The sequence below is a fragment of the Corvus kubaryi genome, unplaced genomic scaffold, assembly GCF_017639235.1.
Source record: "Corvus kubaryi isolate FWS band 111438036 unplaced genomic scaffold, C.kubaryi_AGA036_p1.0 37352, whole genome shotgun sequence".
Taxonomy (NCBI): Eukaryota; Metazoa; Chordata; class Aves; order Passeriformes; family Corvidae; genus Corvus; species Corvus kubaryi.
Genome location: NW_024581114.1, coordinates 2,079,543 through 2,097,978, shown reverse-complemented (window position 1 = coordinate 2,097,978; position 18,436 = coordinate 2,079,543). Strand labels below are relative to the sequence as shown.

General features: G+C 51.6%; 1 protein-coding gene across 1 annotated transcript in view; it reads right to left on the bottom strand.

The window, feature by feature from the left end:
* The window catches only part of ACAP3 (ArfGAP with coiled-coil, ankyrin repeat and PH domains 3), a 71,563-nt gene extending 56,098 nt beyond the window's left edge, over positions 1–15,465 (bottom strand). Inside the window, exon 1 of the mRNA XM_042031915.1 lies at positions 14,969–15,465. Coding sequence (XP_041887849.1) covers positions 14,969–15,015 — 47 coding nt within the window. The 5' untranslated portion in view covers positions 15,016–15,465. The remainder of the gene's footprint in view (positions 1–14,968) is intronic.
* Positions 15,466–18,436: the final 2,971 nt, after the last annotated feature.

The window sequence follows — 18,436 nt, the reverse complement described above, 5'->3', positions numbered from 1 at the left end:
GGATCCGCTGGCACTGCTGCAGGAATAATATTTTCTGCTACCTGTCCTTTTAACCATCCTGAGCAGCCAGAAACCATTTAATTCTCAAATCACCAGCACTGTGTGTTCTCCTTCTGCTTCCCTTTCCAGACAGCTCCATTCCCTGCTGATTTCCTCCCTCTGGAAATCGCTGCTTCACCGCAAAATTTACACTGGGCTTTGGAATAAGTGGGAGAAACCCAGGTAAAAACAGATTGTAAAAATAATTTTAAAGCCACTCGCTTTTAGTCACTAAAAAAAAATTTAAATTGAATTGTTTTAATCACATTACCTGAGGTTCGTGTCAGGTTTTGTAAAGAATAATTCATTTACTGCCCCTCTTGTGAGCTAAGGAGTGTGGAGGGGATTGAACTCATTAAAATGTCTCTGTCCTTGGGATAAAGGTTTGGTTTTTTTCTCCCACCAATTGCTTAATGGAGAAATGGTAATAGAAAAGCTGTTTTTAGTGGTTGTGTTTTGCTCCAGGATAATGGAATAAGCTGTATTTCTAATCTTGACTAAAATCTCTCCACAGATGGCTGCGGGCATGATGCAGATGTGGGAGGCTGTGCCAGTGTGACCCTGGGAGCAGGAAAGAGTTTCCTGCAGGAAAAAATCCCAGGTGGAACAGCACAAACACGCACACTGTGACACCAAAATCATCTCTCTCTTCGTTGTTTTATCCTCATTTGGGTTTGGTTATTTTTTTTTTTCAAAAGCCTGCTGAAAAATCTCTTCTGCCTTTCAGGGATTGCTCAAAAACTTGAATTTCTCATCAAATCCATCAGCTCCAGCTCCTTTCCCACAGAGCACCAAGTACCACCAGAGCCAAAACCTCACTCTTTAGAATGCCCAAATCTGCTTTTCACTTTGCAGACATTTCCTGGTGTTTGGTGTTCTCTTTTTTCCCATTTTCCACAGAGTTTAATGCAGGTACACAACCCCTAAACCCACTTTGCTCCGAGGTGAAGAGATTCTGTGCCCAAACTCAGCTCTGGCTTTGGCAGCAGCGCTCTGAATGTTTCTGCACGGCTCCACAAAGCCCCAGGTCTGTGTCTGGAACATGTTAAACGTCAGTTTACAGCTCCTACCCTTCCCTGAGAGGCTGGAGGTGGATGTTTAGACAAGGCTTTGAAGCACGATGAGTAAGACTTCGGAGGTTTGGTTGCTTGGTGTGTTCAGTTGATTTTATGCATTAATATTTAGCAAGAACCTGGCAGTTTTCAGGAGACATGATGGGGTTTTTTATGAACTCTTCTACACACACAAAATTCCCAGTATTTCTTCTCATTTATGTTCAGACTGTAAGAATTTGGAACTGGAATTTAATCAAATATTTGAGTTTACTGAGTGTTTTTCTCCATTGCTACCTCCTGATACCCAGCCCGAGTTCCTGCAGCATCAAGGAGCTACTTGGGGAAGGTCACTGGGATTAGATGACCTCCAGAGGTCTTTTCCAACCTCAGTTACTCCAGGATTTAATGGCTTAAAGATGAAATCCTTCCTGAGCCCTCCTAATGCACTCCTTATGTCATGGATCTCATGGTAACAGGGTTTTCCTTGGGCAACTCCCACCCAAACCTTCCAGGAGCAGCGGAACCTCCCCAGGCCCAGCTCTGGGTGTAAAACAGAGGGGAAAAGCTGCACTGAAGGCACTTCAATGTTCACCACCCCTCACTGCAGCCCAGAGGGGAAATCCTGACAGAAGTTGCAGCAAATTATTTCCTAATTGTGCTTGAGGAGCTTCCCAAATCTTGGGAGGAAAGGGAAGCAGAGCACCAATGTCAGAGTTCTGCTGAATTTCCACTGCTGGTCTGTCAGGGTGAGTGAAAAGGGGAGTCACAGTAAAAAAGGGATTTGGAGAGGGCAGGTGGCTCTGGCTCCCTCCTCCCCAGAGCCCTGTGGTGGTTTCAGAATGCAGAATTTTGTGCAAATTGTGCTAAAACCAGCAAGGAACAGGAACCTCTGTGGGAGGGAATCAGAGTGGACTTTAAAAATGCTCCATCCTAAGGGCAGAGAGGGGTTCTGCTCTTGTCAGAGCAGTCAGAACTGCCCGTTTCTTGTTTAATTAACACAGTTCTTGTGCCTTTCAGCTCGCTGAGAGTAATTTCTCAGCTCAGATGCTGAGCTGGGCTCTTCCAAGTGATGGATTCTCCCCACGGATCATCTCCTCTGTGTGTTTAATGCTGATGGATGGGCAAAGAACTGACAGGGATCATCTGCTCAGCACCACACAGCAGCTCCCACACCTTGAGCTCACTGCACCATTCCTGCTGAGGGCCAGGAATTTATCCCTGGTTTTCAGCCTGGATGGATCCCCACCTTTCTCTCTGCTCTGAATATTCATTTTTTTGCAGGAGAACAGCACAGCTGCAGGGTTGATTCAGCAGGAGAATTTAGCAGGAGATTTTAGCAAGAGATTTTAGCACCACTTTGAGGAAAGTCCAGTGAGAGATGTAGGCCTGGAACAACAGGGAAGCTGCACAGCCAGCACTGAACACAGGAATATTCTTTTCCTGAGCTGAAGAAAGACTCTTTATGTGCCACGAGCCCCCTTAGATGACATTTGTTTGCTTTCTTTGACAAGCAAAATGGACTTATCAAAAAACAACTCGCCTCAAACAGCTCTGTCTTCTCCCCAAGTGACCTTGGTGGCATCCGTTTACCCACAGGGCTGGAGGAGCTCCAGCAGCTTTTGTTGAGACTTCCCCCAGCACACAGAAGAGCTCAGGCTCCCCTCTGCCAGCAGGGATCTCTTTCAGCACTAAAAGCTCTTTATTTCTTTTTTTTCCCCTCCCTCCCCGGGCCTTGGCTGGGAGCTGGAGCTCCCCAACCTCTGGGCTCGCTTTGTTTGGGGCTGAAAAGGCTTTTCCTGTGTCGTGTCCTGCCAAGCCCAGCCGAGCTCCTGCCCTCCCTGGCTGCACAAGAGCTGAGGGACCAACAGGGCAGGTCCCTGCCCCTTCCTCTGCCCTGGCAGAGTTGGGTGGCACTGGGGTGACAAGTGACAATTTGTCACCCTCCCAGAGGTGCCAAATGGATTTTGCTGTGCCCCGGCGCCACGAAACAACCGGGATTATTTCCCAGTGCCACAACCCTTTCCTAAAGAGATGAGAGTTTATGGGGCTGCTGAGGGAGTATGAATAAAAGCCCTAGAACTACTCATCCCTTACTTTTATTTATTCCTCTCAAGGCCTGGGTACAGTCCCAGTTTTCAAGCTCCAGCTTCCCCTCACACCTCTCCCGAGGGAATGTGGCTGTGGAATTAATCCCCATGTGAAAAATCGGTGTCTCTATGATCCAGCTTTGGGGAAGGACATTTTGGAGCGCAGCTGATGGGATTTTCACCAGCTACACGTGGTTTGTGTGCTCTCTGTGACAGACCATCCCTCTGAGGTTCTGAATCATCCTTGTAGGACGAGCATCTCTGTCCTGCTGCATTTCCAGACCCTGCTCTGCATTCCCAAGCTCACAGAAAAAGCCAGATTGTTGAGGGAAGAGGGAATCATCAGGCAGGAAACAGGGATCAGGGCTTGGAGTAAAATTAAAGCATCCTCTGTGCTGAGTGCTGCAGTCCAGGCGAGGCAGAACAAAGCTGGCATTGTAGGAACTGGGGCTGAGCAGAGGAAAAGAACTCCAGCACCAAGTCCAGGGGCAGAACAACAGAACTCAGCCCTGCAGGATTCACAGATTTCCATCCTCCACGCTGAGGATTCAGCTAAAAACCTCCACTCCTTCATTTCCTGGCATCCCACACATTTCTCCACCCCCACGGCTCCGAACTGCAGGTGAAAGCTCAGGGAGCCGAGGGAACACAAGCGGAGATGAAAGCCCACAAGCCTGGATGTGCCATCTTCCCAGCCCATCCACACACAAATCCCAGCCTGGAGTTTTCCAGGGTCTCAGCCCTTTTTACTGATTTGGCCTCATCCCACATTTTCATGCTTTATCTCCCGATTCAGATGAGTCAGTGGCACATCAAGAGCTTGTTCCAAACTCCCCAGCTCAATCTGGCTTGGATTCCACTCTGGGAATAAAGGCAGGATGTCCCTCCACAAATGTCACTTTGCTGCCTCCCCGGCCCCCAAACTCCAGGTGGGCAGATCCCTGCAGCTCCAGGAGCGCCAGCAGGAAATCTGGGAATGGGGGAAGTGTGGGAAGTGTGGGGAAGGGGAAAGGAAAAGGGAAAAGGAGGGAAAGGGAGGGAAGGCAGAGGGGCCTCTGGCTCGGTCAGTGCCAGCACAGTGGCGGCTGTTCTGACATCCCGGGGCGAGGTCACGGCGCGGGGACAAATCCTCACTTCCTGCCAAAAGCTGGGTTTATCAGGGAACAAAGGGGGGAGGCTCTGCAGAGAGGCTGAGCTGTGGGAAGCAGCGCTGTGTCCCTGAGCTGGAATGGAGCAGGGACAAGGGACAAGGCTTAGGGGGCTGCTCTTCAGGAGATTCCTGCACTCCCCCAACTCTGCCAAGCTGGCAGGACCCTGGGGATGCCTCAGTAAAGCCTGGCACAACCCCTGGGTGCTGAGAAAGGACTCATCTCTCTGCACACAGGACATTTTATTCCCATAAAATATCCTTTTACCTTATCCAGATGATTCCAAGCCCCGGAAGCACATCTGTATTTACACACACGTTCACACAGGCCGGTGCTGTGAGTAGCAGTATTTCCCAAAGAGAATGGGAATGATTAAGCCCTGCTGGAGTGTGCTGGAGCAGCCTGGGGATGCAGGGAAGGGATTATCTCACTCTCTGATATGATTTAATCTGTTCAGATGGTGCCCCTCGATGCTTATTTAAGGACTGAATGAGCCCTTCGCTCTGGGACGTGCCACCCATGAGCTGTGACATCAGCCCTCTAATCCTCTGGAAGGACGGGATTCCCTGCTCTGCTTCCCAGCCCTTCCCTGGGAATGACCCCGCTGGGATGGGTGGGAGTGTGCACACGGGGGGGTTATCCCACTGTGGGATCACAGAACCCCAGCACGGGAAAGCCCTGAAGGCCGACGAGTCCAAGCTGTGACCAACCCCCACCTTGTCACTGAGTGCCACGTCCAGGCCTTCCTTGGACACCTCCAAACCTCCCTGGGCAGTTCCAAGGCCTGACCACCCTTTCCATGGAGAAATTCCTCCTGCTGTCCACCCTGACCCTCCCCTGGTGCAGCTGAGGCTGTTTCCTCTTCTCCTGTCCCTGCTCCCTGGCTGCATTATCAGGGAATTGAGGAGAACACGAATTTTTTGAGGAGAACACCCATTTTTCACATGGGGATTAATTCCACAGCCACATCACAACAGTTCTGTTCCCTCGGGAGAGGTGTCAGGGGAAGCTGGAGCTTGAAAACTGGGACTGTACCCAAGCCTTGAGAGGAATAAATAAAGTAAGGGATGAGTGGTGTGTAGGACTCATTCCCCCTGATCCCTGTTTCCTCTAGGCAAGATCAGTGATGCTGAACTCCATCAGAGCAGCAGAATGTTCTCCCTTCCCTCAAGGAGAGGCCTGGCATGGAGGCAAAGTCAACTTTTCCTGCAGAGGAGGTGAAGCAAGACAAGAACCCGAAGTGTGAGAGGCTCTGTGAACGCCCCACACTGCGTTTGTTTGGTTAACCTCACCTTCAGTGGGTTGAGAACACACCTACAGCCTCTCCAGTCTTCTTTTCCCCTGGTCTTTCCTTCCTATAAATCAGAGTCTCTGAGCTGAATTCTGCCCTTTATAAAAAGAAAGGCCAGAGGAGACAGCAACGTGCAGAAATAAACGGAATTAAAGCCATTTGTGGATGTGCCACTTCAACACAAACCCTCTCCAGAAAGCCAAAACAAGCACCTACCCAGAGAAAAGCCTGGAATCCTTTTCCAGCAGCTTGTGCAGGGGCAATTATCCTGCTTCATTTGCTTCTTTGGGGAGCAGTGAGGAGTAATCAGCTCCTGCAGCACCACGTGGGGCTGGCTCAGGGCTGCCCCGACCCCTGTGGGGTTTTGTGTGCCCGGGGCTGGCAGGACAGACCCTGCACCCACCACGGGCTGGAGCACAGCCAGGTCCTCAGCACAGAGGACTCCTAAATCCTTCCAGAGTGCCCAGCATACCCTGTGCTCTCTCCTAATCTCTTTTCTTGAACCACAACCCCTTTTCCCTCCCCCCCAGCAGCTCCAGCACCAGCAGCAGAACACGGCCCAGGATGTTTTCCCTCACTGGTGCCCAGCCAGCCACGCTGGGGGCTGTGACTGCTGCCAAGGGCAGCCCTGGCTGGGCTGGGGGCCAGGCTGGCTGCAGCTGGGCATGGATGCAGTGGAGCTGCAGGAAATCAGCCTCCACCCTCCTCACAGGAATAAAATTGTTCATTATCCCAGCGCTGCTGCCTTGTCCTGGGGGTCCTGCAGAGAGGGAGGCTGGCAGGCACATCCCAGAAATCATGCCGGGCTGGGAGTTGGACTCCATGATCCCTGTGGGTCCTTTCCAACTTAGTCTGTGATTTAGCCCAAATTCACCCCCAATTCACTTCTAATTCACCCCCAATTCACCTCTAATTCATCCCCAATTTACCTCCAATTCACCCTCAATTCACCTTTAATTCACCCCCAATTCACCTCTAATTCACCCCCAATTCACCTCTAATTCAACCCAAATTCACCTCTAATTCACCCCCAATTCACCCCAATTCACCTCTAATTCATCCCCAATTTACCTCCAATTCACCCCCAATTCACCTCTAACTCATCCCCAATTCACCCCCAATTCACCTCTAATTCATCCCAAATTCACCCCTAATTCACCCCCAATTCACCTTTAATTCACCCCCAATTCACCTCTAATTCATCCCCAATTCACCTTTAATTCACCAACTCACCTCTAATCCACCCCCAATTGACCCCAAATTCACCCCTGTGCAGCCTGGAAGATGCCCCCACCTCCCTGGACTTCCAGGTGAGCCCTCCAGTCCCTCCCCACATCCCTGGGATTAAGGAATAAAACTCCCAGTGCTCCAACACCCTCCAGGCAGGGAATTCTGCCCCTCAAATCCTTGCCCATTCCAAGATTTTAACTCTCCAGCGCCCCAAAGAAAGGAGAGCAGCAATCACAAAGCTGATGGCAGGTAAAAACCTCCGTTTTCCCTTTTTCCTCCTTCCCTTCTCCCTCAGAGCCTGGAATTGCGGTCAAAGAGGGAACAAATTCTGCTCCTGGTTCCTTTCCTCACAGGAACACTGGTGCTTTCTGCTTTTTTATCACTTCCTCTCCTCCACCCTCATTTTTACCTTCGATAGGAACCACCTCAACTCTGAGAGCCAACAATCCCTGTGTGGAACAAACACTTGGGAAAGTGCACTCAGGAAGGACTGCAAATGCCTGGAATCAGAATCCAGCCCTGAGAGAGAGGAGAGCTGCAAGCAAACAAGCACGAAAACCCTCAGCCCCAGGGAAACATTTGGTCCTGTCCCCAAAATTCAACCAGGCTTGGACTGCAGGTCCCTTTCAAGGGCTCTTTTCTTTATCCCAGATAACCAAGCTCATACAGCCAGCAGCAGCCTGGCTTGATTTTAAGCAAAGCCAGAAAAACTCCTGGTTCTGTGGCCTTCCTGCTGCAAAATAATTCATCCTGTGGCTGAAATTTCATCGTGTTATGAAACCAGGCTTTAAAGGGGCCAGCGTCGCTTCCGAACAGCCTGGGATTCCAAAGCTGGAGTTTCATTCCTCCCTCCCCTCCAGAACAGCACTTCAGGACGCTTCCAGCCCAGTTTTGCAGCTTCAGGTTGGTTTTGGGTGCAGGAGTTGAAGTGATTTTGCGATCACAGGAAACTGAGGGTGGGAATTGCTGGTGTGAGCTGGGGCCAGGCCATGCTTGGCCCGACAGACTGGGGGACAGCCCAGGGACAGCTGCAGCCAGCCCAAAAAGTCACTCCTGCAGCTCTGCTTACAGCTCCCAGCCTTCCTGCTGTTCCTCCCCTCAAACAATCCAGGGCACAAACGCTTTCCAGCATTCAGCTGTTCCTTGCTAAGCCCCGACACCAAACTGGGAGCCTTCAGCCTCCTTCCCTCTGCTCTGAGCAGCGTGGCCACCCCAGGATGTGTCCTACAAAGCAGGAAACGCTGGGAAAAGGGACTCACAGGATCCCCCAGCGTGTGTTTAATGAACTCTGGAGATGTAATGGAATTTGCAGCGCCCTGATCCCTACATTAGCAGTGCTTTATTCCTTATCCAGCGATTACAGGGCATGGCTGAACTGCCCTACTGACAGTGCAGAACCCTGCAAAAGCCCCCAGATTAACGGGCTGTGTCACTGATAACCCTGAGGGATGCCTGGCACAGCAGAAAAATCCTCCAGGCACAGAGCCTGCCCAAAGTCTGGGCAGTTTTATCTTGAGGGGGGAAAAAAAAATAATTAAAAAATCCTTTTCTGATTGGGGGAGTTGGGATGGATCCCTGAGGTTTTACCTTCCAAACCTGTGAGATACCAAATTAGCACAACTCACAATTCATAGTTATTAAGGAAACTTCTTCCCAAAAATAAGGCATAAAGCAGCTCTTATTTATTCCAAGCCGGATTTCAAGTCAGAACAGTCAAGCTCACCCACGTGCTGTCCTGGCCATGCTGCAGTCCCTGGAGGAGCAGGGTTGGGATCCAGGGCCATTAAACAGTGCCAAGACAACCAGCAGAGCACAATTTTCAGGCCATGTGGCCCTCCCCAGTGATCCCCCCCGGATAATTCCACAGCACAGATAACCTGAATCAGCAGCTCTCAGCTTCATCACCTCTGGCTCTCACTGCCCTCTTCCACCACGGGGTTATTGCTATTTTGGGGTTTTTATTTTCCTTTTAGCAAGCTCTGTCATCCCACTTCCGACCCTTTCCCATTCCTTATAGCAGCTGGAAAACCAGCAAGTGGCACAGCTTGGAATCCTGGAGGGTTTGGGCTGGAAGGGACTTTAAAAGTCATCCATTCCCACCCTCTGCCACGGGCAGGGGCACCTCCCACTGTCCCAGGGTGCTCCAACCTGGCCTGGGACACTTCCAGGGATGGGGCAGCCACAGCTGCTCTGGGAATTCCATCCCAGCCCCTGACCACCCTCACAGGGAAGAATTCCTTCTGAAAATCCCCCCTAAGTCTCCCCTTTTTCAGTTTGACCCCATTACTCCTCGTCCTGTCACCACAGCTCCTAATCTTTGGCTCTTCCAGTGGTTTTGGGACATCCTGAAGGACAAAGCTTATGGATCCTGCCTCTGGAAGGCTTTGAGGGGATGAAGAACACTCTCACCCTCAGATCCAGGTGACAAATCAGTCAGGATTTCTCCTCACACTCATGGGAAGCAGAAGAAGAGAGAAGAATGTCAGGAGACAAAGGGGATTTTTTTCATCTGTGTGTGGCCAGCAGAGAGACAACAGAGAGGAACAGCTACTGGAAAAGCAAGCAAGGCTTCAGACGAAAAGCAACTGAAAATAAAAAATAAAAAATAAATTTTAAAAGAATTAAAAATAAAAAATTAAAAAATAAAATAAAAATAAAAAAATTTTTTTTTAAATTAAAAAAAAAATACTCAGGAACTGCCCCGTTATTTCAGAGTTTGCAGATGTTCTCACTGTGACAAAGCAAGATGTGCCACACAAGTGTTGTTCCAGTAACAAAGACAATCATCCAATTACCAAATAACAAAATAACAAGATTTCCCTTGGCCTTGTGCTGCAGCAGGAAACTCCTGAGCTCCAGCTCCCACAAGCAGCCCTAGAGATGGCATTTCACAGTTTGGAGATGGCATTTTATAGTTTAGAGATGGCATTTCATTGTTTAAAGATGGCATTTCTTTCTTTAATAGCATCCACTGCAAAGTCTGGGCAGTTTTATCTTGGGGGGAAAAAGAAATATAATTAAAAAATCCTTCTCTGATTTGGTGAGTTGGGATGGATCTCTGAGGTTTTACCTTCCAAAATTTGGGATACCCAATTTAGCCAGCTCACAATTCAGAGTTATTAAGGAAACTGGCCAAAATTAAGGAATAAAGCACCACCTATTTTTTCCAAAGCCAGATTTCAAGTCAGAACTGTCAAATTCTCTCCTAGCAGGGGATTTTCCCTGACTGCAAAGGGAATAAAACCCTTCAGATCTGCCCACAGCACTGCAGGCTGAGGGGCTGCAGCTTTTCCCGAGCACTTCAGGATTCCCAGGGGAATTTTAATGCCAGGGAACCTCAGATTGAGGGGATTTCTGCTTCCAGATATTCCTGTGCTGTGGAGGAAAAACCCCAGAGCCACGTGAGGGTCCTGGATTAAGGATGGACCCCACCATCAAACCTGTCCCAGTACAACCCCAGTAAAGCCAGGTTTGGTTCTGTGTTAATGATTTGGGGTCATCTTAAAGTGATGCTGAAAAAGGGAGGCTGGAAAGCAGGAGAGGGAACAAATCCTCACTCACTCCATGGGGAAAGCTTCACCCAAAGACATTTAGGGCTGGATGGACAGGATGGGAGACAGAACCAGGAGAGGGAATAAATCCTCACTCCACAGGGAAAGCTTCCCACAGAATTATTTAGGGTCTGGAAGGACAGGATGGGCAGCTCTAAGTGGTACCACAAGAGGAAGCAACTCCAGGGTGAGATTTTTGCTTGGACTTGCCCCTTCCTCAGCCTCTCTGACTTTAGGAGCGCAGGGATGAAGAGATAAGAAATAAATAAAGAGATAAGGAATAGATAAAGAGGTAAGAAAGGAAGGGGTAAGAAATAAAGACATGTGTTAGAGTGGATGCAGGTAATTTCAAGCTGCCTTTATGATAATTTCTCCTCTCTCGTGCTGCTGGAGCAGGAGCTGTGCTCATCAGGGGCTGATTCAGGCTCTCTGTGGGTGTCCTGTCAGGTGACTGCCATCAATATTGGGGACCCTGCTTCTTCCTCAAGAAGCCTTGTGCAACAAAAGCCAATTCCAAATCAATGCCAAAATCAATTTGTTACATTGATTTAGCTCAACAGATGAACATCCTTCCTCTGGCCATTCTGTAATTTAAATTTGCTTTTGAGTAGCAAGTTAAGACGTTTGGCTGCCCTCAAACTGCCTGGTGATGGTGTTCAGGGTCAGCTGAACATCACACTGAGGTGTTTTCTGTGGAGGCACTAAAACTGGTTCTGCTGGCTTTAAACTTGTCTAATTCCATCTCTTATCAGACTGAGCTGGATCAGCTTGACTCAGGGTTTTAATTCTTCCCGCTCTGTTTGGAACACCCCAATCAGAGCTAGAAAATATTTCCTAAATGTACTCATTTTTCCACTTCCCTTTCCTCTGGCAAGCGACTTTTTAAATTCCCTGCCTCCTTCCTGGAGCTGGAATTACATCCCTGCACCTTTCCCTGCCTGAGGAGAGCCACAGCAAGGTGCAGACAGTGCCAGACAAAGGTCCCTGCCCATGGCCCTGGCTCTGAGCTCGGCTCCAGGAAATCCTGGGAATGTCTGAACCACAACCAGGAGGGTGGGAGGGGTGGGGGGAGTGGAGCAGGCCCCCCTCAGATCCTCAATCCCAAATCTCCCGTTCCTGCTCAGCAGCACGGAGCTCCCTGGGGCGTGGATGTCCATTCAGGGATGTTTTCACCATCCCACAGGAGCATCCTCAGGAGAAGATTCCAGCAGCTCTGGCTCATCCACACACAGGGAACCCTGACCTCACACCAGGGCTGATTAATCAGCATCATTAATAACAACAATTACAACAGTAATGTCAGTTATGGAAACAAAGGCTGGGCTCCCACCCTTTGGGGAGTTATCCCTGAGGAATTTGGGGTTTTCTGGGGCCCACAGAGGGAGGGCTGCAGCCAGGCCCAGCCTCTGCCACTTGTTCCTGCTCTTCCCTCATTCCCCCGAGGGTTCCTGGAGTGACTGGACAGCCAGGGTGAGCAGTGATGTCACAGAGCCAGGAATGGGTTGGGTTGGGTGGGGGGGACCTTAAAAATCCTCCAGTGCCACCTCCCACTGTCCCAGCTTGCTCCAAGCCCCATCAGCCTGGCCTTGGACACTTCCAGGCTCCTCCATCCCTGGAAATTTTCAGGCTGGATGGACCCACAGCTTCTCTGGGCTTCATTTTTGCCAGAATGAATCAGGGAATCACAAAATACTTCAGGTGGGAAGGGACCTTAAAAACCACCTTGTTCCAACCCCAAAATGATCAGATTTACTCATCTAAGCTGTTCCTTAAAGATCTGCAAGGGTCTGGACAGCAATGAGTCCTTTTTTGCAGCACTCCAGACCACCAGCTTCCCTGAGTGAGTGGGACAAGCCAGGAAGGTGTTCCTAGATTTCCCAAACTCCTCGTGGGAGATGAAAGCCAGGCTATCTACCGGGGCTGCACTCAGATGTGCAAGAACAGGTCCTTCCAGGTCATTAAATTGTTTACTGCAATTGCAGACACGCCTCTACAAGGTGCCTGGCAGAAATCAGCCTTATCTGCCAAGCTGGAGGTTAGACACATTTAAATTATGAAGTTTAAAACAAAAAGAGACAAGTTCTCCTTGTAGGAACTGGAATTTATAAAGTTGAAAGCAATGAGGGTGTTCTGAGGATGGATTTGACACGGAGTTGGAGGTGATTGCTAATTATCAGGAGATGTTTCATCCGGTGTTTGTTCATCCTGTGTAATTTTTTTTTTTGGGAGGATTTTTTTCCTCCCTGTGTGTGGCAAACAGAAGACAATTTGATTGTTTCAAAGGCTCTCCATGGAGGAGAATAAATCAGCTGGAAAACACGGGGCAAACCTTCTCTGGGAAGTGCAGAGGGGCTCTGTGGGTGCAGCAGGAAAGGGAGGATGATCCCCAGACGGGGAAACCTGCATTCCATTTTTGCCTCTTCCACAAATGGCAAAGGACTTCAATTTTTGCTGTCTCAGTCTCTGTTGAGAACGTGGAGCTTTCTCTCACCTCATTTCCATCTCTATTTCTGTATTTATTGGTATATTTTCCTTTTTTATAGTTGCAATATTTTAGGGACATGCCATGTTCTGTGGGAGAAGTCCTGTCCCTTACACACATCCAAGGATTCCCTTGCATTCCCAACAAATAATTACAACAAAAGAACTAATTAAAGACCTGGAAGGAAGGAAAATACAGGAAGAGGCTGAACCCTGCAGCCTTTGAGAAAGCCTGAATAATTCAAGTCGGTTCTTTTTTTTTCCTGCTCACGTCAGGATTTCTCACTATTTGAGGCGTTCTTAGTTTAAATATTCCCCTGCTCCACATATTCCAGCTTATTCCCCATATCCAAGCTTATTCCTCCAGCCCAATCTCTTGTTCTCCCTCAAACAGGCAGACTGTGTCTGGCCATTGGGGAAACAGTTCATAATTCCAGGCTTAAATAAGTGGCTTTTGATAAAGGTCCAAGAGAGTGCTCTGAGAGCTGTTTTGTTTTTATGGACGGAGCAGACAGAGCAGAATGATGCTGCCTGCATGCTAAGAAACTTGGCCCGGAGCCCACACACACGCACACACCACGGGCAAAATAAATAAATAAACACATCAATCAATCCTGACGTCACCAGGAAAAGGGTCACTGCCATTTGGGACGAGACATCTGGACAGTGAAGTCACAGCTCTGGCTGGGTGCCACCGAGCAGTTCACATGCTCAGCAGCACAATGGGATGAAATGACAGGCAAAAAAAGAGGGAAAAAGAGGTGGATAAATCCTTATTGATGCTAAGTGAGCAGAGGATTAAAGCAGGGATTTCGTACCTAATTTTTCCCTGATGGAAAACTCCCGTAATTCCAGCACCAGCCTGGGTAAGACAAAGCTGTCATCTCACCTGACACTGCCCATCACCTGTCAGCACCAGAAAGAGCAGGATTTCCCCACGGAATTAAAATCAAACCACGTGGAGGAGGACCCTTCCCACATTCCCACACGCAGGAATAAAGGAGGTGCACTCGCCCAGGTGTTCGTGTTACCTGCAGCTCTCCACAACCACACACAACCAGCCACAAAATGACAATTTGTCAGCCGAGCCTCAGCCACAGACCACTGCGGCCTTTCTGGACGGAGCCTGCACTCCAAGCAACCATTTTAAAATGCACTTCCAGCTGCTTTTTTTTTTAATTAACAAAAAGATTCTGAGAAGGGACAACACGAAATGTCTGCAGGAAGCAGAGACCCCCTGACATTCCTTCCCCTGCACACGCAGCCAGCCCAAGTTGCTCCTGCAGGCTATTGTCTGTATTTCCCTCAGCCAGACCCAGCGCTGAGGCAGGGAATTGCTCCCTGTGGAAGCTCTGCTGTTCCCTCAATAGCCCAGGACATCCGAGCCCAACCGGACACGAAGGCAGGATGCTCCTGGCACAATGGAGCATCAGCCCCGGAGCGTGGCGGCTCCTTCTGCTCCAGCCTCGGGCATTTCTGGAGCGGCCTGATGCGGATGCAGCACAGCCAAGCCGGAGTCTTTGTTGTCACAGCCCAGATTCCTTCAAGACCGCTAAAAAAATCCACCCTCCAAGAGATGGGAATGTGACCGCATGGAAAATGAGTGTATTCCTCAGCCCTGGCTCTGCGGGCGGTTCCAATCAGCGGCGCCCGGCTGAGCCCCGCGGGGTGATGCCCGCTCGCCCTGCTCTCAACGGGATCCGGCACCGGCGAGCCCGACAAATCCTAATTTTTCATCTGCCAAGCGTCCGAACGCAGCGGGGGAGGGCGGGATGCGGGAGGGACGAGGGGCACGGGAGGGATGCGGGGTTCAGGAGGGCGGGATGCGGGAGAGATGCGGGGTACGGGAGGGTAGGATGCGGGAGGGATGCGGGGCACGGGAGGGCAACGCCTGCGGCCGGAGGCATCCCCGGCTGCCGGCTGAGCGCGCTGGACCCCGGCTCCAGCCCATCCACCGGCCGGAGGGTGCGGGGCCGGTCCCCGCTTCCCGGGCGCGGCCCCGCGGATCGCGGCCCGGTGGGGCCCTGCCCGTCCCCGCGTCCCCCCCTCGCCATTCCCGGAGCGGCCCCGCCGGCCCTGCGCTTACCGGAACCGGGGCGAGTCCTTGATGCACTCCTCGAACTCCACCGTCATCCTGCCGGCTCGGCCGCGCTGCGCTCAGCGGAGGAAGCGCATCGCCCGCCGGCCCCGAGACGCGCGGGCAGCGCCCGCCCCCCGCCCGCCCGCGGCTCCGGCCCGCCTCCCGCGGCACCGGCACGGAACCGGGTACGGCACCGGCACGGAACCGGGTACGGCACCGGCCCGCCTCCCGCGGCACCGGCACGGAACCGGGTACGGCACCGGCACGGAACCGGGTACGGCACCGGCCCGCCTCCCGCAGCACCGGCACGGAACCGCGTACGGCACCGGCACGGAACCGGGTGCGGCCCTGACACGGCACCGGGTACAGCCCAGCTCCGGGTACGGCACCGGCCCGCCTCCCGCAGCACCGACACGGCACTGACACAGAACGGACCCGCCTCCCGTAGTACCGGGTACAGCCCCCGGTACAGCCCTGACGCGGCTCCGATCCGCCTCCCTCAGCACCGACACGGCTCCGGTACAGCACAGACCCGCCTCCCGCAGTACCACGTACAGAACCGGCCCGCCCCCCGTGGCACCGACACGGCACCGATCCGCGGACACGGCACGGACACGGCACCGACACCGACACCGAACCGGCCCGCGGTTCCCCCTCCCGGCTGCTCTGGGTGGGTGACATGGGGCGCGTCCCCTCCGCTGAGAACCACGGGTTCGGTCGGGCTGGGAAGGACCTCTGAGATCCCAGAGTCACGGAATCCTCCGCTGGAGAGAGCTTTAGGATCACCCCCAAAGCGCATCACCCAGAGCCATGGCCAGGGGCCTCTTGGGCACCTCCAGGGACGGGGACTTCCCCACCTCCCTGGGCAGCCATGCCAAGGCCTGAGCACCCCAATTTTTTCAGTATCTGATCGGAATCTCCCCTGTCTCAGTTTCCTCTCATCCTCTCACTGCAGTCACAGCAGAATAGGCCAGACCCCACCTCACTCCGCCCTCCTGTCAGGGAGTTGTAAAGTGCTGAGGTCCCCCTGAGCCTCCTCTTCTCAACCCTGACCAAACCCAGCTCCCTCAGCTGTTCCTCAAAAGCCATTTTTAGACCTTTGAGAGCCTCGCTGCCCTTTGCTGGACACGCTCCAGCCCCTCAATGTCCTTTTTAAAGTGAAACCATCGACTCCAACCTGTGGCCCAGCTCCACCATGTCACCCAGACCTGGCACCGAGTGCCCCATCCAGTCCTTCCTTCAAAACCTCCAGGGATGGGGACTCCACCACCTCCTTGGGCAGCCCATTCCAGTATCTCACCACCCTTTCTGTGAAGAAAGCTTTGCCTGTTCCTCCTGTTTGGGTGAGGATGGGTGCTCAGAAGACACTCAGGACATGTGGCTCAGGGCTGAGCTGGCTGTGACACCCGCTCAGGTGGATTGTGACAACCCCAAGGGCAGCTGGTCATGCCAGAGAGGAATTTTTGGCTGGAAACATTCCCATCCCTGGAAATATTTAAGGTCAGGGTGAGCAAACTGGCCCGGTGGAAGGTGACCCTGCTCATGGCAGAGTTGGAATAACTGAATTTAAACCTTCCAACCCAAACCATTCCATGATTTCCAGGCAGGACTCCCACCAGGCTGTGTGTGCACTGCAGGAAGAACAAACCCAACCCGACGGTGCAATTCCATACCAGCAGCAGCAGCAGCAGGATTGGCACCAATCCTGTTACTCCCTAATCTAGTTTTTAATTTTCCATAGGCAGTGGATTTGCTGCTGCCAGCAGCCACGGGATAAATCTGCAGGAACTCCTCTGCAATCACCCGGGGAAGGAGCACATCTGGGTTTGTGGGTCCGGCTGAACTGAACCCGTTTGCCACAGGACAGGCAACAAAATGTGGTGTTGCTAAATGAGGCTAATTAGTCCTGATCCTCCACCCACTGAGCACCACAGACACAACAGCAGCAACCACATCGTTCAGTGCAGGTTTTAGATGCACTTTCTGTGAACTGAGAGAAGGGCCTGAACTGGAAATCCCACATGTTAAGAAAATCCTACATCTCAACTAAAGCCATGAGTGAAACAACAGGCCCAGGGGTGTCTGAACCCGTGACAGATGTCACAAGGAGACCTCACCTCAGCCATGGACAGGAACTGTGATGAAATGAGGTGAAATGAGATGTTTAATGCCATTTTTGTGCACAGATTACAGCCAAAATTCACCTCTAAACCAGGCTTATTTCCATCTGAGTTCCCAGACCTTGATTTGCCGGCCACAGCCAAGAGTGAGAGCAAAAATCTGAGTTATTTAACAGTTATCAGATGCTGGAGTGTTCTGAGGAATTCAGGGAAAGGAGTTAGCCCTGGCAAACCCCTCGGCCGTGGAGAAGGGGCGAGGTGACCTCTTGTGGCCTCTGTTTTATGTGGTTCCACAGAGGTCAAACCCATCCAATGCTCCTTTTCCGTGGTGCTTCCAGCAGGGATGGAAGCAGCTGCTCCTGCCCGCGTGTGTGTGCACAAGGCCAGGGATTAGGAATCACCCTCCTCCCCAAAGCTGAGATTCATCACTTTCATTATCACAGAGTCTGGGTGCCATTGTGTGGCCTGAAAGCCGCCTGGATTTTCCCATTCAAAACAGATCTCTCAGCCTTGCACGAGGGGAATTTTTCTCTCCAGGGATTTTTCTCTCCCTCTCCCAATGAGTTGGATGCCTGTTTGTGCTGGTTTGAGGCTCTTGCCCAGCCAGATATTGCAGTTCAGTGTTTTAGAAAGAGTTTTAAACACAGATTACAGGCATCGAGAACATCTGCAGCCTTTGTGTTTTACCATTATCATGGTTTATTTTTGTCCCTGGAGCTGTTATTTCCCCTCAGCTGTTATTTACACATCTTTCCAGGCTGAAAGTGATGGATGTGGGATTGCCTGGAACGCCTGTGCTGGCAGGATTTGGGTTGGAAGGGACCGTAAAAATCATCCAGTTCCCACCCCCTACCACGGGCAGGGACCTTCCACTGTCCCAGGGTGCTCCTACCTGGCCTTGGACACTTCCAGGAATCCAGGGGCAGCCTCAGCTTCTCTGGGAAATCCATTCCAGGGCCTCACCACCCTCACAGCCAGGAAGGAATTCCCAATATCCCATCTGGCAGTGGGAAGCCATTCCCTGTGTCCTGTCCCTCCAGGCCTTGTCCCCACTCCCTCTCCAGCTCTCCTGGAGCCCCTTTAGGCCCTGGAAGGGACTCTGAGCTCTCTCTGGATCCTTCTCTTCTCCAGGTGAACATTCCCAGCTCTCCCAGCCTGGCTCCAGCCCTTGGAGCATCTCCGTGGCTTCCTCTGGACTCGTTTCAGCAGCTCCACATCCTTGTTGTGCTGGAGGCCCCAGAGCTGGACATAGATATCCATCCCCAAGAAACCTTTTTTTTTGTCCTTGGGAGCTGCATTCCTACCCTAACCCCTGCATGTTTTGGCATTCCCATCTGCCTCGGGGGACAGCTGG